At 43.4% G+C, this 20,056-nt stretch overlaps 1 protein-coding gene across 1 annotated transcript in view; it reads left to right on the forward strand.

Moving 5' to 3' along the window:
- Positions 1-20,056, forward strand: part of RAB2A (RAB2A, member RAS oncogene family) — a 232,645-nt gene that overhangs the window by 137,088 nt on the left and 75,501 nt on the right. Inside the window, exon 6 of the mRNA XM_029591354.1 lies at positions 6,085-6,196. Coding sequence (XP_029447214.1) covers positions 6,085-6,196 — 112 coding nt within the window. The remainder of the gene's footprint in view (positions 1-6,084; positions 6,197-20,056) is intronic.

The raw sequence follows: 20,056 nt of genomic DNA on the forward strand, positions 1-20,056 counted from the left end.
ATCTATTGGGTCTTCCATCAGATCGCTCCCAGACCCCAGTTAGCGGCGGCACTTACCACCTCAGGAATTATTTCAAAAGAAGTTCTTCTCCCTCTTAGAGACCAATGCAGTTGAACCAGTTCCACAATAGGGAAAAGGGGGGGATTCTTAAAGTACTTCCAGATTCCAAAGAACAGGAAGGCTCCATCTCCTCCTAGACCTAAGGACTTTGAACGTGTTTCTGAAAAGAGAAATGTTTAAGAAGGTTTCCCTGGACGTCTTGCTGCTTTCTTCAAAAAGGGAACTGGAATGCCCCACACAGAAATGTTTCCCCATGACAGGAAATAACTCAGATTTGTTGTGGGAGACTATCACCTCCAGTATCATGTGCTGCCTTTTGGCCTACCATTTAGTTCCACATGTCTTCTCCAAATGTCTTGCCATGGTGGTGGCACACCTGCACAAATTAGGGGTGCATATCTAGTTGGTCAAGAGCTCATTGCAGATAGATGCCATAGATTCAATGCAAAAGATCATCTGAGCATTGGAATTACTAGGGTTTATCAAGTACCCCAACTCCTGCTTGAGCCCATCTCAATTGAAGTTTATTAGAGCTCTGCTAGACATGACTAGCAAAAATCTTCCATCTGCTAGACATTCCTTTCCAATTAATTTCTAACATTGCCTTTTTGACCACCACACACTGAGCTGAAGATTTCAAGGCATTGAACATGCGGGAAATGTTGAAAACTTTAGACCTTATGGCATCCCTTGGCACATCTCCACATGACACAAGCCCAATGGATCTTCAGATCACAGTGGTTGCAGACCACTCAGGGTCTGTGGACAGCATCTGTGTTGCACAATTGTTCAGGGACTCCTTGTCTTGGTGATGGGACAATTTCTATCTAATCTGGGTGTACCCGTCCAGATCTCTGTGATTGAAATTGTTCTCACCATGGATGCATCCACCGTGGGTTGGGGAGCCCCTGAAAGGGGCTCTGCATCCAAGGTCTCATATCTGCCAAAAAAAGTTTTAGCAGATACACTTCCTGGAGCTGAGGGCAGTTTGGTATGCTCTAAAGATTTAAAAAAAAAATAGTTGTGGTCCAGATAACCAAATTGTGGTGTTCTATATCAACAAACAGGATTGTATGGGATTGTTCCGCCTATTTCAGAGACTATTCAGTTGTTGAACTGGGCCATCTTCCAAAGGATGGTTCTTGAGGCTATAACTGGCAGGCATGGAGAATGTCATGGTGGACATTGAGTTGGATCCTGGAACCACACAAATGGTCGCTGCACCGTGACGTAGCAAACCAGATATTCCATGAGTAGGGCACACTAGAGTGATCTGTTTGTGTCCACTGAGAGCAGGAAAGTTCCGCTTTTTCCTTCTAGGAAATGGACATAGGACAAACTAGCCTTTGCCTTAGATTGGAACAGGGGCCTGCTGTATGCATATCCTCTGATGTGCAGAAACTGTGTTGAAGCTGAATAAAAACTGGGAGACCATGATTCACAAAGGACAAGCAGGGTTGCAGTCCTCATTCATGGGTGACATCATTGGATGGAGCTTGGCACGTAGAACATATGTTAAAATTTTTAGAACTTTGACTGAGCCTCATTGAGCATAGTCTGGCATACGTTATACCACACGCCCATGCAGAGTCCCCTTCAGTCTCTTCTTTTCCACGGAGCCTGTTGTTTTGCGATCAGGTGAGAGCCTTACTTTTTCAATTTCTTCTTTTTCGCAATTTCTTTTTCACTGCTTCGCACAGTCGACACTGTTCTCCCCATTTCTCCCATAAGCTTCCTAGATAGGTTTTTCAATGTTTATTGGTAAGTTTTCTTTCATTGTCGATACCTGCGAGGCAGCAGTGTGCTTGGTGCCTGATGGCCACTGCCATCTATTTAGATCTCATGTTCCTATTTTATGACGACATTTCCACTTTGGTTTTTAAGCTGTGCCCTAGGTGTACAAGGGCCATGTCTATTATGGACCTCATGATAAATATGTCCTTTGCCTTGGAGATAGCATAACATCGGGGGTTGCAGCAAGTGTACCAAGATGACCCCCGAAAGGACATAAGGTCCGGCACAACAAGATGGCCAGTTGCATTGGTGCCTACACTGCTGGGCAGAGGCCGAGTACCTAGGGCCTCATCCCCTGTCAATGACGGTGAGGATGAGGGCATCTATGACTCCTGGGGGGGAATGACTCTTCCGTGATCTCTGACAATTATTCTGATGGTCTCTCCTCAGATGCATCTCTTCCAGAGAAGCAGAGGAAGTCCCCGCCGGAGGACCTCTCCTTCACAGTGTTTGTTCGGTTGATGGTAGAGGCCATCCCCTTTCAGTTAATGACTGAAGAGGATACCAGGCACAAAATGCTTGCTGCTATCCAGTTTGCGGAGCCTCACAAGGAGAGTATGGCAGTCCCAATACATGAGATCCTTGTGGAGTTACTGTTGAGTGCCTCCCATGAACAGAAAAGTAGATGCGGTATATCTTGTCCAAAAGGCTCTTGGATTTGACAAGTGCCAGCTACTCCACAATCAGTGGTTATTTAATCTGCTTTCAAGAAGGCCAAGTGCTCTTGGACCCATTTCTCAGGGCCTCTGGGGAAGGCTCACTGAGCGATGGTATGCTCTTGGAAAGGAGGTGTTCCAGGGCACTATGCTTTATTGCCTGCATAACTGCCTACTAGCTCTGCACAAGCCAGTATATGCAGGACATCTGGAATCAGGTGCAGGATATTGCTGAACTGCCTCAGCAGCAGCAAGACATTCTCATGTCGCTGATGCATAAGGGCCTGGAGTGTGGAAAACACAAGATCCGCTCGACATACGATGTTTTTGAAATGGCATCAAGAGTCTCTGCAGCATGAATCAGAACCTGCAGGCTCGCATGGCTGCAGGCCTCTGATCTGAGACCAGAGGTGCAGGAGTGACTTGTTGATGCATAGGATACATAGGAGAAAATCTCTTCGGAGATAAGGTTAAGGACGCAATGGCCCAAATTCGGGACCATCATGCAACCCTTCAGCAGCTCTACACCAGTAGTTTGGACCCACCCTCCTTGTCAAAAGGTCAGTAAGTTCAGGGCCAAGGAAGTCCTTCTGCCTAATGAGGTATTATCCTCCACCCTCTGTCAGTCTCAACAAGGCTCTCCTGTCCTTTGCAGGCATCAAAGAGCCTCGAAGCCCCAGCCAGCATCCCAGGTACATCCAGGGACAGGCTTTTTAATGGATTGTAGGGCACATAATGCAGTCACCTATACCAGGGGTGATGTATCTGCCAGTCAGGTGAAAACTATGGTTCTTTGTAAACCAGTGGCCTAGTGTAACCTCAGACCATAAGAACATGCCATACTGGGTCAGACTAAGTGTCCATCAAGCCCAGCATCTTGTTTCCAACAGTGGCCAATCCAGGCCATAAGAACCTGCCAAGTACCCAAAAACTAAGTCTATTCCACATTACCGTTGCTAGTAATAGCGGTGGTTATTATCTAAGTCAACTTAATAGCAGGTAATGGACTTCTCTTCCAAGAACTTATCCAAACCTTTTTTAAACACAGCTATACTAACTGCACTAACCACATCTTCTGGCAACAAATTCCAGAGTTTAATTGTGCTTTGAGTGAAAAAGAACTTTCTCAGATTAGTTTTAAATGTGCCACATGCTAACTTCATGGAGTGCCCCCTAGTCTTTCTATTATCTGAAAGAGTAAATAACCGATTCACACTGTCTGTCAAGGGTACTGAATGAACTTATTGGATGCCCTGCCAAATTTCCCCCTGAGCCCATTTTGGAGTCTGGTAGTGCATCAGGAGGTAATAGTAACAGAGCTCTCTTTCTTAATGGCCAGAGCAATCAAACCCATTCCACCAGGGCAAAGAGGGTGGGGATTTTACTCCCAGAACTTCCAGATACAAAAGAAAATGGGGACTCTGTCCCATCCTAGACCTAAGGGCCTTGAACAAAGTCATCAAAAAGGAAAAGTTCAAGATGGTTTCCCTGGGCACCTTGATCCCTTTCTTGTTAAAAGGGGACTAGCTATTCTGCCTGGATCTGAAAGTCACATATACCCATATCAAGATCTTTCCAAGTCACCAGAAGTATCTCCAATTTGTTGTGGGAAAACAGCACTTTGTGTCATGTGCTGCCGTCTGCGCTCACGCCAGCCCTACGTGTCTTTACGAAATGCCTGTTCATAGTGGTAGTACACCTTTGCAGCCTGGGAGTTCACATTTACATGTATCTGGATGATTGGCTAGTCAAGAGCACCTGTCGGGCAGAGGCTGATGAGTCCATGCACTTGACCAGCCGGGTGTTGCAGACACTAGGGTTCTTATCAACTACCTTAAGTCCCATCTCAGCCCATCACCTCATTTGGATTTTATTGGAGCCTTTCTAGACATGTTGTGTGGTATGTTCTACTATGCAGAGGCCCCCAAATAGATTCTTAGCTATGCTTCTGGGGAGTGTAAAGTGAAGCAAAAAAGTAAATTGCAAGTGAAATCTCAAATGAAAGAGCAGAAAGTGTCACACTAATAGTGTACAGAAACATAAGAATTACCGTACTGGGTCAGAGGGTCCATCCAGCCCAATATCCCGTTTCCAACAGTGGCCAATCCAGGTCACAAGTACCTGGCAAGATCAAACAGTAAATAGTCCATACTGTTATCACTCAGTGATAAGTAGTGGTGATTCCCTAAATCTTGGTTAATAATAATTTATGGACTTCTCCTCCAGGAGTTTGTCCAAACCTTTTTTTTTTTTTTTTTAAACCCAGCAATGCTACCTGCCTTAATCACATCCTCCAGCAATTATTTCCAGAACTTAATTGTGCATTGAGTGAAAAAAAATTTTCTCTGATTTGTTTTGAATATAGTACTTACTTCATGGATATTCCCGTAGTCTTTGTATTTTTTGAAAGAGTAAATAACTGATTTACATTTACCTGTTCTATTCTACTCATGATTTTATAGACCTCTTAACATATCCCCCCTCAGCTATCTTTTCTCCCAAGGTGAACAGCCCTAGCCTCTTTAGTGAGCTGTTCCATCTCCTTTATCATTTTGGTCACCCTTCTCTGTACCTTTTCCAGTGCAACTATATCTTTTTTGAGAGATGGTGACTAGAACTGGGTGGCCTCACTAGGAAGCGATAGAGGCATTATGGCATTCTCCATTTTATTTTCCATTCATTTCCTAATTCCTAATATTTGGTTGGTTGGTTTTTTTTGTTTTTTTTTACCGCTGCTGCACACTGAGCTGAGGATTTCAAAGTATTGTCCACTATAAAGCCCAGATCCTTTTCCTGGGTGGTAACTCCTAATATGGAATATGTAACTACAGCGTGGGTTACTTTTCCCCTTGTGCATCACTTTGCACTTGTCCACATTAAATTTCATCTGCCATTTGAATGGCCCAGACTTGTCTTTCAAGGTGGTTCAACAATTTTTCATAATCCGCTTGTGATTTAAAAAGTCAAAATAATTTTGTGTTGTCCATAAATTTGATCACCTCACTTGTTCCCCTTTCCAAATCATCCATATGCATATCAGAGAGCACCAGCCCCAACATAGATCCCTGAGGCATGCTACTCCACTAAGAAAAACAACCACCTAGAACCACTGTCTTCCTGCAGTCCATAACAGGACATTGTCTCTTATCCCGTGATCCTTCAGTCTCTCAGGAATGAAGGGATAGGTGGCAGTATTAATTACATTGTATCTCAGCTACATTGGAGCTATGTCTTACTCCTTCAAGCCCGGGAAGTTGCATTGGTATTTAGCCTCAGGGAGGGAAGGAGTCATGAACTGTGGTTTTCTTTTATAGTCCAATGTGCCTTTATCTTAACTGTACCCCTTTGTTTTATTTAATTTTATTCTTGTTTTGTTTTTTTGTTTTGTTTTAAACATAACCATCATATGAAGGTACTGTTGAGGTGTCCCTTGTTTACTGAATTGATGCATCATGCATAGCTTTTTAACTTTAACATTTCACCATGTGAAAACCTTTAGAAATGGTAAATTAAATGTCTTCTCAAATAGTATGTTTGATTTCTCCCCCACCTGACCCTCCCTCCTGTACTTTAGTGATTTGGAATCCAGAAGAGAAGTAAAAAAGGAGGAAGGTGAAGCATTTGCACGAGAGCATGGACTTATCTTTATGGAGACGTCTGCAAAGACAGCTTCCAATGTAGAAGAGGTAAGTTGCCTTTTTTCTTTCTTCCTTTCTTTAACTCTGATCTGTTGACATTGTAGGATAGGTATGTTAGTCCCTTTGACAAAAGTATGCAGACCCATAGAATCACTGCAGAAATAGATGGGTACTAAAGTTACTTTAGTATAATGCAAGTACTGACAGCTCAAGTATAACTTTTGTGAATGGTCAGAGGAGCTAGATTTCTCCAAAACTTTATTAAGGGACAAGGTAACAACACCCTTGAAAAGTGCTCTTGTCAAGAGGAACTTTGCAGTGCCAAATCCCTACCTTCTTTGTTGCTTAGCATTCTGTGGTCTTGTCTTCAATACTGGTAATTTTATTTGTAAGAATGTCTTGCTGCTGTTTACCTTTTTGACTGTTTATACTTTTTTCCCTTATATAGGGGTAACCACTCTGCATTTCAGGGTTTTGCTCTTGCACAGATAAGGTATCACATTGCAGGGAACTGGTTTGGAGAACAGACCATATCTGTGCTGGAAACCAAGATATGTTCAGTATATCAGCACAATTTTAAAGTCCTTAATAGTATAACTTAAAAAAAAAGCGGGGGGGGGGGGGGGGGGGTCTTGCATATAATTTTTTTTTTAACATGGTCTGAGCGTTTTTGAGTATTTTATGGGGTTTTCTCAGGGAATTTAGAGAAATGGTGCTGTACTTCTTGTTAAGACAATAAGATATTTCTTGTGTATTTTTTCTCTTGTCTTAAAATGTTAGTAATAAAAACTGGAGTTCCACTAGACATGATTGGTAGACATAAGAAGCCCTTGTCTCTTAGAAATGGTCAAATCTCCTCCACACCTCGTTTTGGGTATTCAGCATTAGATTCAGATTTACTTAAGACCATCTATGTCAGACTTGTCTGGCTATTTTTTTAAATTATTTTTTAAGCTGAGTTTATTTAGATTGTATTATATTTCTGTAAAGATTATCATGTTCATATGCATACAGAGAGGGATTTATGGTAACTTTATAGATTTTAAATCTCTAATTATCTCTGATTATTTTCTGTTATAACTCTTGATGAAGGCCCTGTATATTGTAAGGTGATTAAATCCTGAAATATCAAGATTTTGCCTTAATCTTATTATGTGGCTCCCAACCCTAGGGTCCATGGACCCTTAGGGGTCTGCAAGACTAACACAGGGGGTCCGCCAGAAGAGAAGTAATCAAAGTGCAGTTACTGAAAAAATAGCAGGCTGATCTCTTTTCTGCTGGCTGATTGCATATTGCTCATGCCAAGAGAAGAGGAATAACAAACTCTCTTAAGGAGCCGAAACCCACACAGAGAGGAGATGGGAAAGAGTGTGGCTGATTACCGCCATGAAGTTCCTGAACTGGCAAACAGAGGCAGGGAATAGTGCAGCGGATCGCCACCAGTTTCTAAACATCTCGTGTTTTGGAACCCAAATGTCATCGTGACACAACTGATTAAATCCCCTTATTAGTCGTTAATTGGCTTCACTGAAGTTTTTCACGTGGAAAGTGGTGTTTTTCATGGATGATACATCAGCCAGAAAAGTCAGTGAACTTCAGGCTTTGGTTTACCACTCACTGTATTTTCAGTTCTTCCATAATAGTGGTGCTTCGCACCCACCCAAAGTTTCTTCCCAAAATGGTTTCTGCTTTTCATCTGAATCTAGTGATAGTTTGCCTATATTTTTAACAAGATATCATGCGTAAAAAGGAGAAAAAGCCCTTCACGCTATGACTGCAAAAGGGCTCTAGCTAACTAGAACACAGCCTCATCGTCAGACTTCTCAACAGTTTGTATTCTATGGTCCCAGTAGAATGAGTGTTGCAGTCCAGTTGGCTAGTGGACTGGCAGGTCTATAGATTAGACTGTTATCAAGGCTCCTCAGATCAGAGCCATGACTACAACAGTGACTCAACTGAGATCTGTCGATCAAAGACATCTGCAAAGCTACAACTTAGTTATCTGTGCACAATCAGTTATGTGCAGCCTGTTGGCTCAGTAGTCTACATTTCACGGGTAAGCTGGTTGCTTATTCAGTAAGTGCTCCTCAGTGCATTCCTCAGCTTGTGACTCCACATGTGCCACAGCTAATTCAACCCTGCTTGTTGACAGAGAAAGCAAGTTTGCCTACGGTAAATTGCATTCTCTATAGACAGCAGGATGGAAAGTTGACTATCTAAAGCTAAGCGCTACAAATGGACCGAGGGGCCTTCAGAGTCGTCTGCATGTGGGAACTCACAAGCTTGCTTGGCAGAAAACAAAAAAAAAAAAAAGCTACTGAACTAGAGATGGGTCCATTTGGAACCATAGGATGGTGTCCCCTACTTGTCACAGCTAATTTTTTCTGCTGGCTACAGAAAACACAGTTTAAAGTGAGCAAATATGCTTTCTCGCTTCCATCCTGCTTTCCTTCCCTTTCCATCCTTATACAAAAGGAGAAAATATCTTTGTATTTCTCTGAGTTGCTTCTTTTCCCCCTCACCTTCTCTTGCCTAAGCCCAACTGTACAGAACTAAAAGGAAGATAAAAGTCTGGGTTAAATGAAGACAAGATGAAGTAGAGGGAAGAGACAGGAGGAGGAAGAAATGAAAAAAGATGGGGAAAAAAAACTTAGGTGGAATATGGTATGTCCGTTTGGTTGCCTTTTTATTATGTCATACTTCAATTTATCTAAACTGTTGCATGTTTTTACTTAGTTGCTGTTCTCCAAGGACAAGCAGGATGGGTGACATCAGATGGAGCCCCGATGCAGAAAACATATCAATTTCTAGAACTTTGACCGCTAACCTTTAAAAAGGAGATAGAGCAGCTTTTAAACTAGAACAAAGGGGAAAGCCGACAGTCGCTCAGCAGCGCATGGTTCGGAGAGAGGTATCTTTAAAGGATACTAATGATGCATTAGAATTAGGGCATCCTGACAGTGAGGTTCCAATAATTAGAAAAGTAGTCCAAGTGCCTGTAACTAAAAACTCCCCTGAGCTAAAAAATTCTAACTTCTCCCTATCAATTAAAAAGCAGAACATAAATACAAACAAAAAACAAACTTTGAAATGTTTGTATGCTAATGCCAGAAGTCTAAGAAGTAAGATGGGAGAATTAGAATGTATAGCAGTAAATGATGACATAGACTTAATTGGCATCTCAGAGACATGGTGGAAGGAGGACAACCAATGGGACAGTGCTATACCGGGGTACAAATTATATCGCAATGACAGAGAGAAGCACTCGGGAGGAGGTATGGCACTTTATGTCCGGGACGGCATAGAGTCCAACAGGATAAACATCCTGCATGAGACTAAATACAAAATTGAATCTTTATGGGTAGAAATCCCTTGTGTGTCAGGGAAGACTATAGTGATAGGGGTATACTACCGTCCACCTGGTCAAGATGGTGAGATGGACAGTGAAATGCTAAGAGAAATTAGGGAAGCTAACCAAATTGGTAGTGCAGTAATAATGGGAGACTTCAATTACCCCAATATAGACTGGGTAAATGTATCATCGGGTCACGCTAGAGAGATAACGTTCCTGGATGGAATAAATGATAGCTTTATGGAGCAATTGGTTCAGGAACCGACGAGAGAGGGAGCAATTTTAGATCTAATTCTCAGTGGAGCACAGGACTTGGTGAGAGAGGTAACAGTGGTGGGGCCGCTTGGCAATAGTGATCATAATATGATCAAATTTGATTTAATAACTGGAAAAGGAACAGTGTGCAAATCCAAGGCTCTCGTGCTAAGCTTTCAAAAGGGAAACTTTGATAAAATGAGAAAAATTGTTAGAAAAAAACTGAAAGGAGCAGCTACAAAAGTAAAAAATGTCCAAGAGGCGTGGTCATTGTTAAAAAATACCATTCTAGAAGCACAGTCCAGATGTATTCCACACATTAAGAAAGGTGGAAAGAAGGCAAAACGATTACCGGCATGGTTAAAAGGGGAGGTGAAAGAAGCTATTTTAGCCAAAAGATCTTCATTCAAAAATTGGAAGAACGATCCAACAGAAGAAAATAGGATAAAGCATAAACATTGGCAAGTTAAATGTAAGACATTGATAAGACAGGCTAAGAGAGAATTTGAAAAGAAGTTGGCTGTAGAGGCAAAAACTCACAGTAAAAACTTTTTAAAATATATCCGAAGCAGAAAGCCTGTGAGGGAGTCAGTTGGACCGTTAGATGATCGAGGGGTTAAAGGGGCACTTAGAGAGGATAAGGCCATCGCGGAGAGATAAAATGATTTCTTTGCTTCGGTGTTTACTGAAGAGGATGTTGGGGAGGTACCCGTAATGGAGAAGGTTTTCATGGGTAATGATTCAGATGGACTGAATCAAATCACGGTGAACCTAGAAGATGTGGTAGGCCTGATTGACAAACTGAAGAGTAGTAAATCACCTGGACCGGATGGTATACACCCCAGAGTTCTGAAGGAACTAAAAAATGAAATTTCAGACCTATTAGTAAAAATGTGTAACTTATCATTAAAATCATCCATTGTACCTGAAGACTGGAGGATAGCAAATGTAACCCCAATATTTAAAAAGGGCTCCAGGGGCGATCCGGGAAACTACAGACCGGTTAGCCTGACTTCAGTGCCAGGAAAAATAGTGGAAAGTGTTCTAAACATCAAAATCACAGAACATATAGAAAGACATGGTTTAATGGAACAAAGTCAGCATGGCTTTACCCAGGGCAAGTCTTGCCTCACAAATCTGCTTCACTTTTTTGAAGGAGTTAATAAACATGTGGATAAAGGTGAACCGGTAGATATAGTATACTTGGATTTTCAGAAGGCGTTTGACAAAGTTCCTCATGAGAGGCTTCTAGGAAAAGTAAAAAGTCATGGGATAGGTGGCGATGTCCTTTCGTGGATTGCAAACTGGCTAAAAGACAGGAAACAGAGAGTAGGATTAAATGGGCAATTTTCTCAGTGGAAGGGAGTGGACAGTGGAGTGCCTCAGGAATCTGTATTGGGACCCTTACTTTTCAATATATTTATAAATGATCTGGAAAGAAATACGACGAGTGAGATAATCAAATTTGCAGATGACACAAAATTGTTCAGAGTAGTTAAATCACAAGCAGATTGTGATAAATTGCAGGAAGACCTTGTGAGACTGGAAAATTGGGCATCCAAATGGCAGATGAAATTTAATGTGGATAAGTGCAAGGTGATGCATATAGGGAAAAATAACCCATGCTATAATTACACAATGTTGGGTTCCATATTAGGTGCTACAACCCAAGAAAGAGATCTAGGTGTCATAGTGGATAACACATTGAAATCGTCGGTACAGTGTGCTGCGGCAGTCAAAAAAGCAAACAGAATGTTGGGAATTATTAGAAAGGGAATGGTGAATAAAACGGAAAATGTCATAATGCCTCTGTATCGCTCCATGGTGAGACCGCACCTTGAATATTGTGTACAGTTCTGGTCGCCGCATCTCAAAAAAGATATAATTGCGATGGAGAAGGTACAGAGAAGGGTTACCAAAATGATAAGGGGAATGGAACAACTCCCCTATGAGGAAAGACTAAAGAGGTTAGAACTTTTCAGCTTGGAGAAGAGACGACTGAGGGGGGATATGATAGAGGTGTTTAAAATCATGAGAGGTCTAGAACGGGTAGATGTGAATCGGTTATTTACTCTTTCGGATAGTAGAAAGACTAGGGGGCACTCCATGAAGTTAGCATGGGGCACATTTAAAACTAATCGGAGAAAGTTCTTTTTTACTCAACGCACAATTAAACTCTGGAATTTGTTGCCAGAGGATGTGGTTAGTGCAGTTAGTATAGCTGTGTTTAAAAAAGGATTGGATAGGTTCTTGGAGGAGAAGTCCATTACCTGCTATTAAGTTCACTTAGAGAATAGCCACTGCTATTTCTAGCAACGGTAACATGGAATAGACTTAGTTTTTGGGTACTTGCCATGTTCTTATGGCCTGGATTGGCCACTGTTGGAAACAGGATGCTGGGCTTGATGGACCCTTGGTCTGACCCAGTATGGCATTTTCTTATGTTCTTATGTTTGACTAGATACACTGAGCATACTCAGTATGCCCTATACCATGTGTCCACACAGAGACAGACCCTCTCTAGTCTTTTCCATGGAACTTTAAGCCTTGCAGTGTAAGTGAGCTCACTTCGGCTATTTTTTAGCTTGTGGAAAACTTTGGTTTTTCTCGCATTTTTCGTGGATTTTTCCTCGTCGTTTTGTTGCCAGGTCCCCCTCTCTGTGCCGTCCTATAGCATCTCCTAGTCAGGGTTTTCGGCAATTCAGGTAAGTTTCCTTTCACGGTCTATTCCCTGTGGCAGCAGTACATTGGTACTCGCCTGCCATTGGTGCCCCGCCACCATCATTTTCAGTTCATGCCCCTTTTGTTTCGTCCGTCAAGGCCACGTCCGGTTTTCATGGATGACCCCGGTGTCTGAGGACCACGTCCATCACGGATCTGCATGAGATATGTTCCTCTGGCTGGGGGCATCGCATGACGTCTGGGATTGCCGCTTATGTGCCCAGATGACCCCCGAAAGGACGCCTGCTTTGACTCAAGATGGAGTAGTTCTTCGGATCAAAGTCCGAACCATCAACATTGGATGACCAAAGAGCCGCACTGAAGGACACCGAGCTATCGATGATATTGATCTCCATGCAGAGGACATGTGGTTCATCGGCCTCGGCAACAAAGAAGGACTGGGCCAAGCATTGATGGAAGCCAGAGAAGCATTGGCAGTGGTCCTCATTGATGGACGAGATGCACTGCCTTTTGCCATGATGCCCCCAAAGGGACCCTGCAGCAAGGAGTGCCAATCCTCCATCAGTGCCAGGGATCCACAATGGCCTCCCCCGGTCCTGATGCCAGTCACCAATCCACCTCAAGGGTCCAAAGAGGATTTGGCCACCCTCTCCTTCCTCCCAGTTGGTATTGGTATAGGCAACATTTGAGGAAGAAGTGAAGTACAGAGTTCAGCTAGTGGTGGATCAGGCACTGCAGAACTTGAGTCCTATGTAGCGAGTGCACCAGACCCAGTGCTGCCAGTCCTTGTATTGCTTCTGGAGAAGCTCATTGATGGGTAACCGACCTAGCTGATGTCTGTGCCCGGGACAGCATCAGTGCCCAGGATGATGTTTCGTAGTCCGGCTCTAAGGGTCTCCCTTCAAACCCTTCTCCTCCAGAGGAATGAAAGACATTTCCCTCTGAGGGTGATGGCAGAGGCCAGCCCTTTTCAGTTGTTAATGGAGGAGGATGCCAGGCACAAAATGATTGAGATCCTCCAGTTCGTGGAGCCTCCTAATGAGATCATGGTGGTCCCTGTACATGAGATCCTTAAGGAGTTGCTGTTGAGGATTTGGGAACACACTCTCACAGTGCCTCCCATTAAGAAGTAGGTTGGCGTTTATCACATCTAGAAGGCTGCCAGGTTCAATAAGTGTCAGCTGCCTCACCAATTGATCGTGGTCGAATCTGTCCTCAAAAGAGCCAAGTGCTCTTTAATTCATTGCTCAGCACCCTAGGGGAAGGACCACAGAGCATTGGATGCTCTTGTTAGAAAGTTGTTCCAGGGCACCAGACTTATTGCCCGCATTGCTGCCTACCAGCTGTACATGAGCCAATACTCATGGGATATCTGAAAGCAGGTACCAGGATGTGACTGAGCAGCTGCCTCATGTCGCTGGTCCACAAGGGTCTAGACTCTGGGAATCATGAGGTCCGCACAGCCTATGATGTTGTTGAGAAGGCATCGAGAGTCTCTGCAGCGGGAATCAGCACCCGCAGAATGGCATGGCTGTGGGTGTCTGATCTCCAACCATAGGTACAAGAATGACTCGCTGACATGCCCTTTATGGGAAAGAATCTCTTCGGAGATAGGCTGAAGAATGCTCTAGCCCAACAGGGACAATCACAAAACCTGCCAGCAACTTTCAGCCAGTACTCTGAACCCATACTCCTCTTCCAGCAGGCCATCAATACTGGAGCCAAGGAGGTCTTTCTTTCACCAAAGGAAGTACTATCCTCCGCCTCCAAACTTCCGTCAACACCATCAGAGCTCCCACAGTCGTCCCAGGAAGCAGAGAGCTCACAAGTCTCAGCCAGCTCGTCAGTCAAACCCAGGGGGGCAGGTTGTGGTTCTTTGCGAACCAATGGCTCCCTGTAACCTCGGAATAGTGGGTTCTGTCCATTGTCCATCAGAGGTACCAATTGAATCTATTGGGTGTCCCACCAAATTGCCCTCTGTACCCACTTTGGGGGCCAGTAGCACATCAGGAGGTACTTTCAAAGGAGCTTTACTCTGTCTTAACGGGCAGAGCAGTCGAGGATTCTACTCCAGGTACTTCTTGATTCCAAAGGGAACAGGAGGACTCCGTCCCATCCTAGACATGAGGGTCTTGAACAAGTTTCTAAAAAAAAAAAAGAAAAGTTCAAGATGGTTTGCAAAACGGGGACTGGCCTTGCTCCGTCGACCTAAAGGATGCATACGCCTCCTGGACACAGGAAGCATGTCCGATTTGTGGTGGGAAAACAGCCCTGCCAGTACAGGGTGTGGCCGTTTGGCATCATGTCTGCCCCATGGGTCTTCACAAAATGCCTAGCCATGGTGGTGGTGGTGGTGCACCTTCGCAGACTGGTGGACGATTGGTTGGTTAAGAGCACATTTCAGGCAGGGGCTATCGGATGCATGTGCTTGGCCACTCAGGTGTTGGAGTCACTAGAGTTCATCCTCAACTACCCAAAGTCCCACCTCAGCTTGTCATCTCAATTGGACTTCATAAGAGCACTGCTAGATAGCTTAGGCCAAGGCTTTTCTGCCTTGCCAGAGGGCCATTGCCTTGGTGACCATTGCAGCAGAGGTTCAACAGAGCCAGCAGGCCTCAGCCTGGCGCACATTGAGGTTGTTGTGCACATGACCGCAACCATCCATGTCACTCCCTTGGCATGCTTAGACATGCGCAGAACGTAATGGACCCTGAGGTCACAGTGGTGCCAAGCCACAGTCTCCAGGACTGCATCCAAATCACTCTGTCTCTCAGGGATTGATTGACTTGGTGGTGGGTACTTTCCAAACTAGAACAGGGGATCTCCTTTTGAAGTCTCCCAACTCAAATTCTACTAACTATGGATGCAGCTATCCTGTGGTGAGGGTCTCAGCACTCAGGATCTGTGGTCTGCTAAGGAATTTTCTTGTTAAATCAAGTTCCTAGAGCTCAGGGCGATTAGGTATGCACTATAGGCTTTCAGAGATCAGCTGTCCAACAAAGTTGTCTTGATCCAGACAAATAACCAAGTAGCCATGTGGTATGTCATCAAGCAGGGAGGCATGGGATCATGCCTCCTGTATCAGAAAGCAGTCTAGATCTGGTTGTGGGTCCTGTTCAACAGGATTGTGCTCAGGGCCATGTATCTGGCCAGGACAGAGAACGTGGTAGTGGACAGGCTGAGTAAAGCCATCGGACCCCATGAGTAGTCCCTGGACCATGGGGTAGCAAATCAGATAATCTGCTTCTGGGGGAGCCTGGACGTAGATCTGTTTGTGTTCCCCCTGCAACAGGAAGGTTCCTCAGTTCTGCTCAGATGGCAAACCAGCCTCAGAAGATCCTTGCCCTGTTATTGGGGCAAGGATCTTCTGTACGCATATCCTCTGATTCCCTTAGTGGCAAAGACTCTTGAAGCTACGTGAGGGCAAAAGGACTGTGATCCTCGTAGCACCTCGTTAGCTGAGACAGGGCTGGTTTACACTTCTGTGGGTGTTGTCCATCCGGAAACTGATCAATCTGAGTTCCTCCTCAGATTTCATCACACAAGATCAGGGCAGGCTGTAGCATCCTAACCTCCAGGCCCGTCGCTCAAAGTCTGGATGCTGAGAGGTTAATCCTGTTGGCTTCTAGAAAACCTTGCACTAGAAAGTCCTATGGACTGAAGTGGCAGAGGTTTTCCATGTGGTGTGAGTAGAAGTCCCTAGATCCGTTCTCCTGCTCCACACAAAAACTGCTTGATTACCTTCCACGCCTATTTGAGGCTGACTTAAAAAAACGACTTCATTAGAAAGTGCAATTGGCGCATACCACTATGGTGTAGAGATGGTATGCCCATCTCTGTCCAGTCTATATTTGTATGTTTTATGTGGGGCCTGCTTCAATTGAAGCCTCCCCTAAGGCCTCCCACTTTGTCTTGGGACCTCATCATGGTGTTAGCTGATGAAAGCTCCTTTTGAGCTGTTGTGCATCTGTGACCTGATCTCTTGCATGAGCGCTGACCCAGCGCGCAAGGTCAGCAAGCTCCAGGCCTTAATGATTTATCCACCTTACACTAAGTTTTATCATGACAGGGTGGTCTTGTGTACGCACCCTAAGTTTCTGCCTAAGGTGGTGGTGGATTTCATTTTAACCAGTCATTTCTCCTGCCAATTTTCTTTCCCAGACCCCATTTGCACCAAGGTGAACAAGCACTGCATGGTTTGAACTGCAAGCAAACCTTAGCCTTCTATTTGGAGCAGACAGAAGCCCATAGACAATCCATCCAACTTTTTTGTTTCTTTTGATAAAAATGGTTGGGCATTGCTGTTGCCAAACACTATCCAATTGGCTAGCAGACTGCATCATGGAATCATGTCAAGGCTCATTCTGTCAAAGCCATGGCAGCATCAGTGGCCTACTTGCAAGCAGTTCCCATGAAGATCTGCACAGCTGTGACGTGGAGTTCTCGCCACACATTCACATCCCATTACTGTCTGGATAGGGATGGCCGCAACAGTAGGTTTGGCCAGTCTGTCCTCCAAATCCTGCTTGAGGTGTAGAACCCAACTCTCCCAGCCTAGGGCCCATTGTTTGCGTTCAGGCTATTTCGCCCTCTGTTACCAACAGCACCAGTGATGTTATGCCCGTTGGCACCTGGTTGGGTGTCTTTTGGTCCCTTTTTAATGTTGGGGAGCAGCCTGTGGCTAGGGATTTTTATTTTATTTATTTATTAAGGCTTTTATATACCGACTTTCTTGATACAAATCAAATCAATTCATGTGTGAGGCCTACCATCCTGCTTGTCCTCAGAGAAAGCAGAGTTACTTACCTGTAACAGGTGTTCTCAGAGGACTGCAGGATATTAGTCCTCATGAAACCCATCCACCACCCTGTGGAGTTGTTTTTTCTGTTTTTTTGTTATTGTAATGTAATTCTGTGTTATGAGACTAAAGAGGGACCCCATGAGGATGTGTGGTATTTTGGGTATGCTGGGCATGCTCAGTGTGCCTAGATAAAGTTCTAGAAACTTTGACATGTTTTCTGTATCGGGCTCCATCTGATGATGTCATCCATGTTTGAGGACTAACATCCTGCTGTCCTCTGAGAAAACTTGTTACAGGTAAGCAACTCTGCTTAGTCTGTATTGGGTGAACAGGAGGTAGGGAAGGGATCTCAGGGAGATGGACGGGGAATAAGAGGACAAAAGGGAAAAGGGCGGGGGGGGGGAGCCTGGATTAGAACGAGGATGGATTCACTCTTACCTCCCGAAGGTCCCTTTTCTCATGCTCTAATATACTCCACACCCTCTCATTTACTCACTCACACACACACACTCCACAGTACCTCTGAATCCCTTCCTTCCCACTTACCTACAAAACCTCACTCACTCAATATACACTGAACAGCATCTCTAATCCTCTTTTTTTTTTTTATTCCATTTGCCATCAGCTGTCCCTTACTCACACATTCAACCCACACTACCTTCCGTCCCCTCACACACAGTTCACACCCCTCCCCCATAACACCTCCCTAACTTTCACCTCCAAGTCCCCTCTGAGAAAGGACTTTCAAATGCAATATCATGGTTTCTTGATCTCCAATACAAATACAGCCTGCTCTGAGTACCAATCTCCCTGAAGAGTGATGTCATATTTGTCATTTAGCCAGGAGATGGCTGTACAAAATGACTGTTGCTATAGAGGAAGAACTACAATATATAAAATTTTCAAAGAAAAAGATTATGGTGCTTTGAGTTTAAAAAAACAACAAAAAAAAAAGACTTGCACACAGGGCCTGCTTTGTCATCGGTTGCGTGTGTGCTGTCCAAAACTCATGTTGTAATAGCGACACCAAGTTTTGGTGGTCCCTACCTGGCTCTACAAGAGCCTTGATTCTTAAGGTTACTGGATACAAATACCAATCTTCGGGTGCGACTGGGTGCTAAGTCTCGAAGGACACTGAAGGGTCAGTACTGGAGCTCTACGAAGCTTGTGACATGTTTATGGATTGTGGTGCATGTGGGGGGGGGTTGGGATGGGGAGGGGGGAGGGAGCTTCCTTGTGTTCTAATGTTCTTTAGTGTTTGGTGTTTTCTTGTAAAATTCTAATAAAGAAAGAATTAAAAAAAAAAAAAAAAAAGACTTGCTCCTCTTCAGTGTTAAGTACAGCTAAGGCTAATGCGCAAGGCCCCCCCCTCTTCACATGGCATATCCTTCTGCCAACTGTTACTGAGGGATCAGGTTACATTGCAAGACAGAAGGCTCATGCAAGAGGATGAGTAATGCTGTTCAAACAAAGGGGGTCGCATCTATGCACTGTAAAATGGTGCTTGTCTCGCTTTTCTGAGATCCAAACATATCATTTAAAAATACAGAAGACCTGTTTAATATTGGATTTTTGTGAAGGTTTAGGGGAAAAGTGCAAGAACCAATTGCAGCCTTCTTTCAAAAGCTTCCTTCTGTTAATACACCAGAAAAATGAGTGTGCATATATTGGAATCATGGTAACAGACACAAAAAGGGTTTGAATTAGCATTCAAACTTGTATTAATTCAACTCTTTATGATTCTGTTAATACAAAGTGTAAAAAAGTCATGTGGTATTAGACTTTTATATGCAGGAGATTGTGAAAGCTTTTAAAACAATATTTGTGGTATAGTAAATTGTTTTTAAAATAAGGCTTGTTCGTTACTGATGCTTCTTGAGCAGGATAGGAGCAGGAATCCTTTTTAGTTAATTATTTAAACACTTTATATTCCATGAATCCAATGTGTTCAGCATGAATTACAATTGTACATTCATAAATACAAAGGCTACATTAAAGCAATAAAACAAAATATTCATTCATAAAATAAACTTAGAAATATAATATATTAGAGACATCTCTTACTAATCAAAGATAGATCTCCCGCCATTGTTAAATGTTAATGCTCATGACATCTAGTTCTACTACCGGATAGTTGCTTCTGCCTACAGTTAGAAATCAGAAGGGCATAACTGTATAGATTTTGGGCAGGAGAGCCATTAGAAATCTGAATTTAGACTTTTCAGAGCATGCAAGATCCAGAATGGCACAGGGAGAATACTTGTACTCTTATCTTCAAGCCATGTTTACTGTATTTATAATCCAATTTTCCAATTTGCCCAATGCCGTAATAGGATCAAATAACATAACAAATTTGTCAGTAAAACAGTGTCATGAACAATTCTATATGCACATAAATAACATATACATAAATATACAACATAAAAACATACATCATTATAAAAGAAAAAGTGCAGTTGGCCAAACCAGCAGCCTGATTCACAGTTCAGTCAACCAGTATTGAAAGCTTGGGTAAATAATCAAGCCTTCACCCTTTACCTAAAGCATAAATAATCATTTTTGAGAGGCATTCTAGAAACAGGTAAGGATTAATTGCATTCAGATAAGATATGGCATGCTAGATTTTGTAGAAGCAGTATTCACGAAGGGGGGAAAAAAATCTACTGTAAATTTGGGACATTTCTAGCATACATAAAATGTTTCATAATATTGTTACTAGAAGCCTTGACATGTTCCGTATCCACTCATTGGTATGCAATGTTCTGGATCTGCAGAAAGAATTAGAAAATGAACAAAGAGATGCTATTTTGCAACATGT

The sequence above is a fragment of the Rhinatrema bivittatum genome, chromosome 2 (genome assembly GCF_901001135.1).
Source record: "Rhinatrema bivittatum chromosome 2, aRhiBiv1.1, whole genome shotgun sequence".
In the NCBI taxonomy this organism is placed as follows: domain Eukaryota; kingdom Metazoa; phylum Chordata; class Amphibia; order Gymnophiona; family Rhinatrematidae; genus Rhinatrema; species Rhinatrema bivittatum.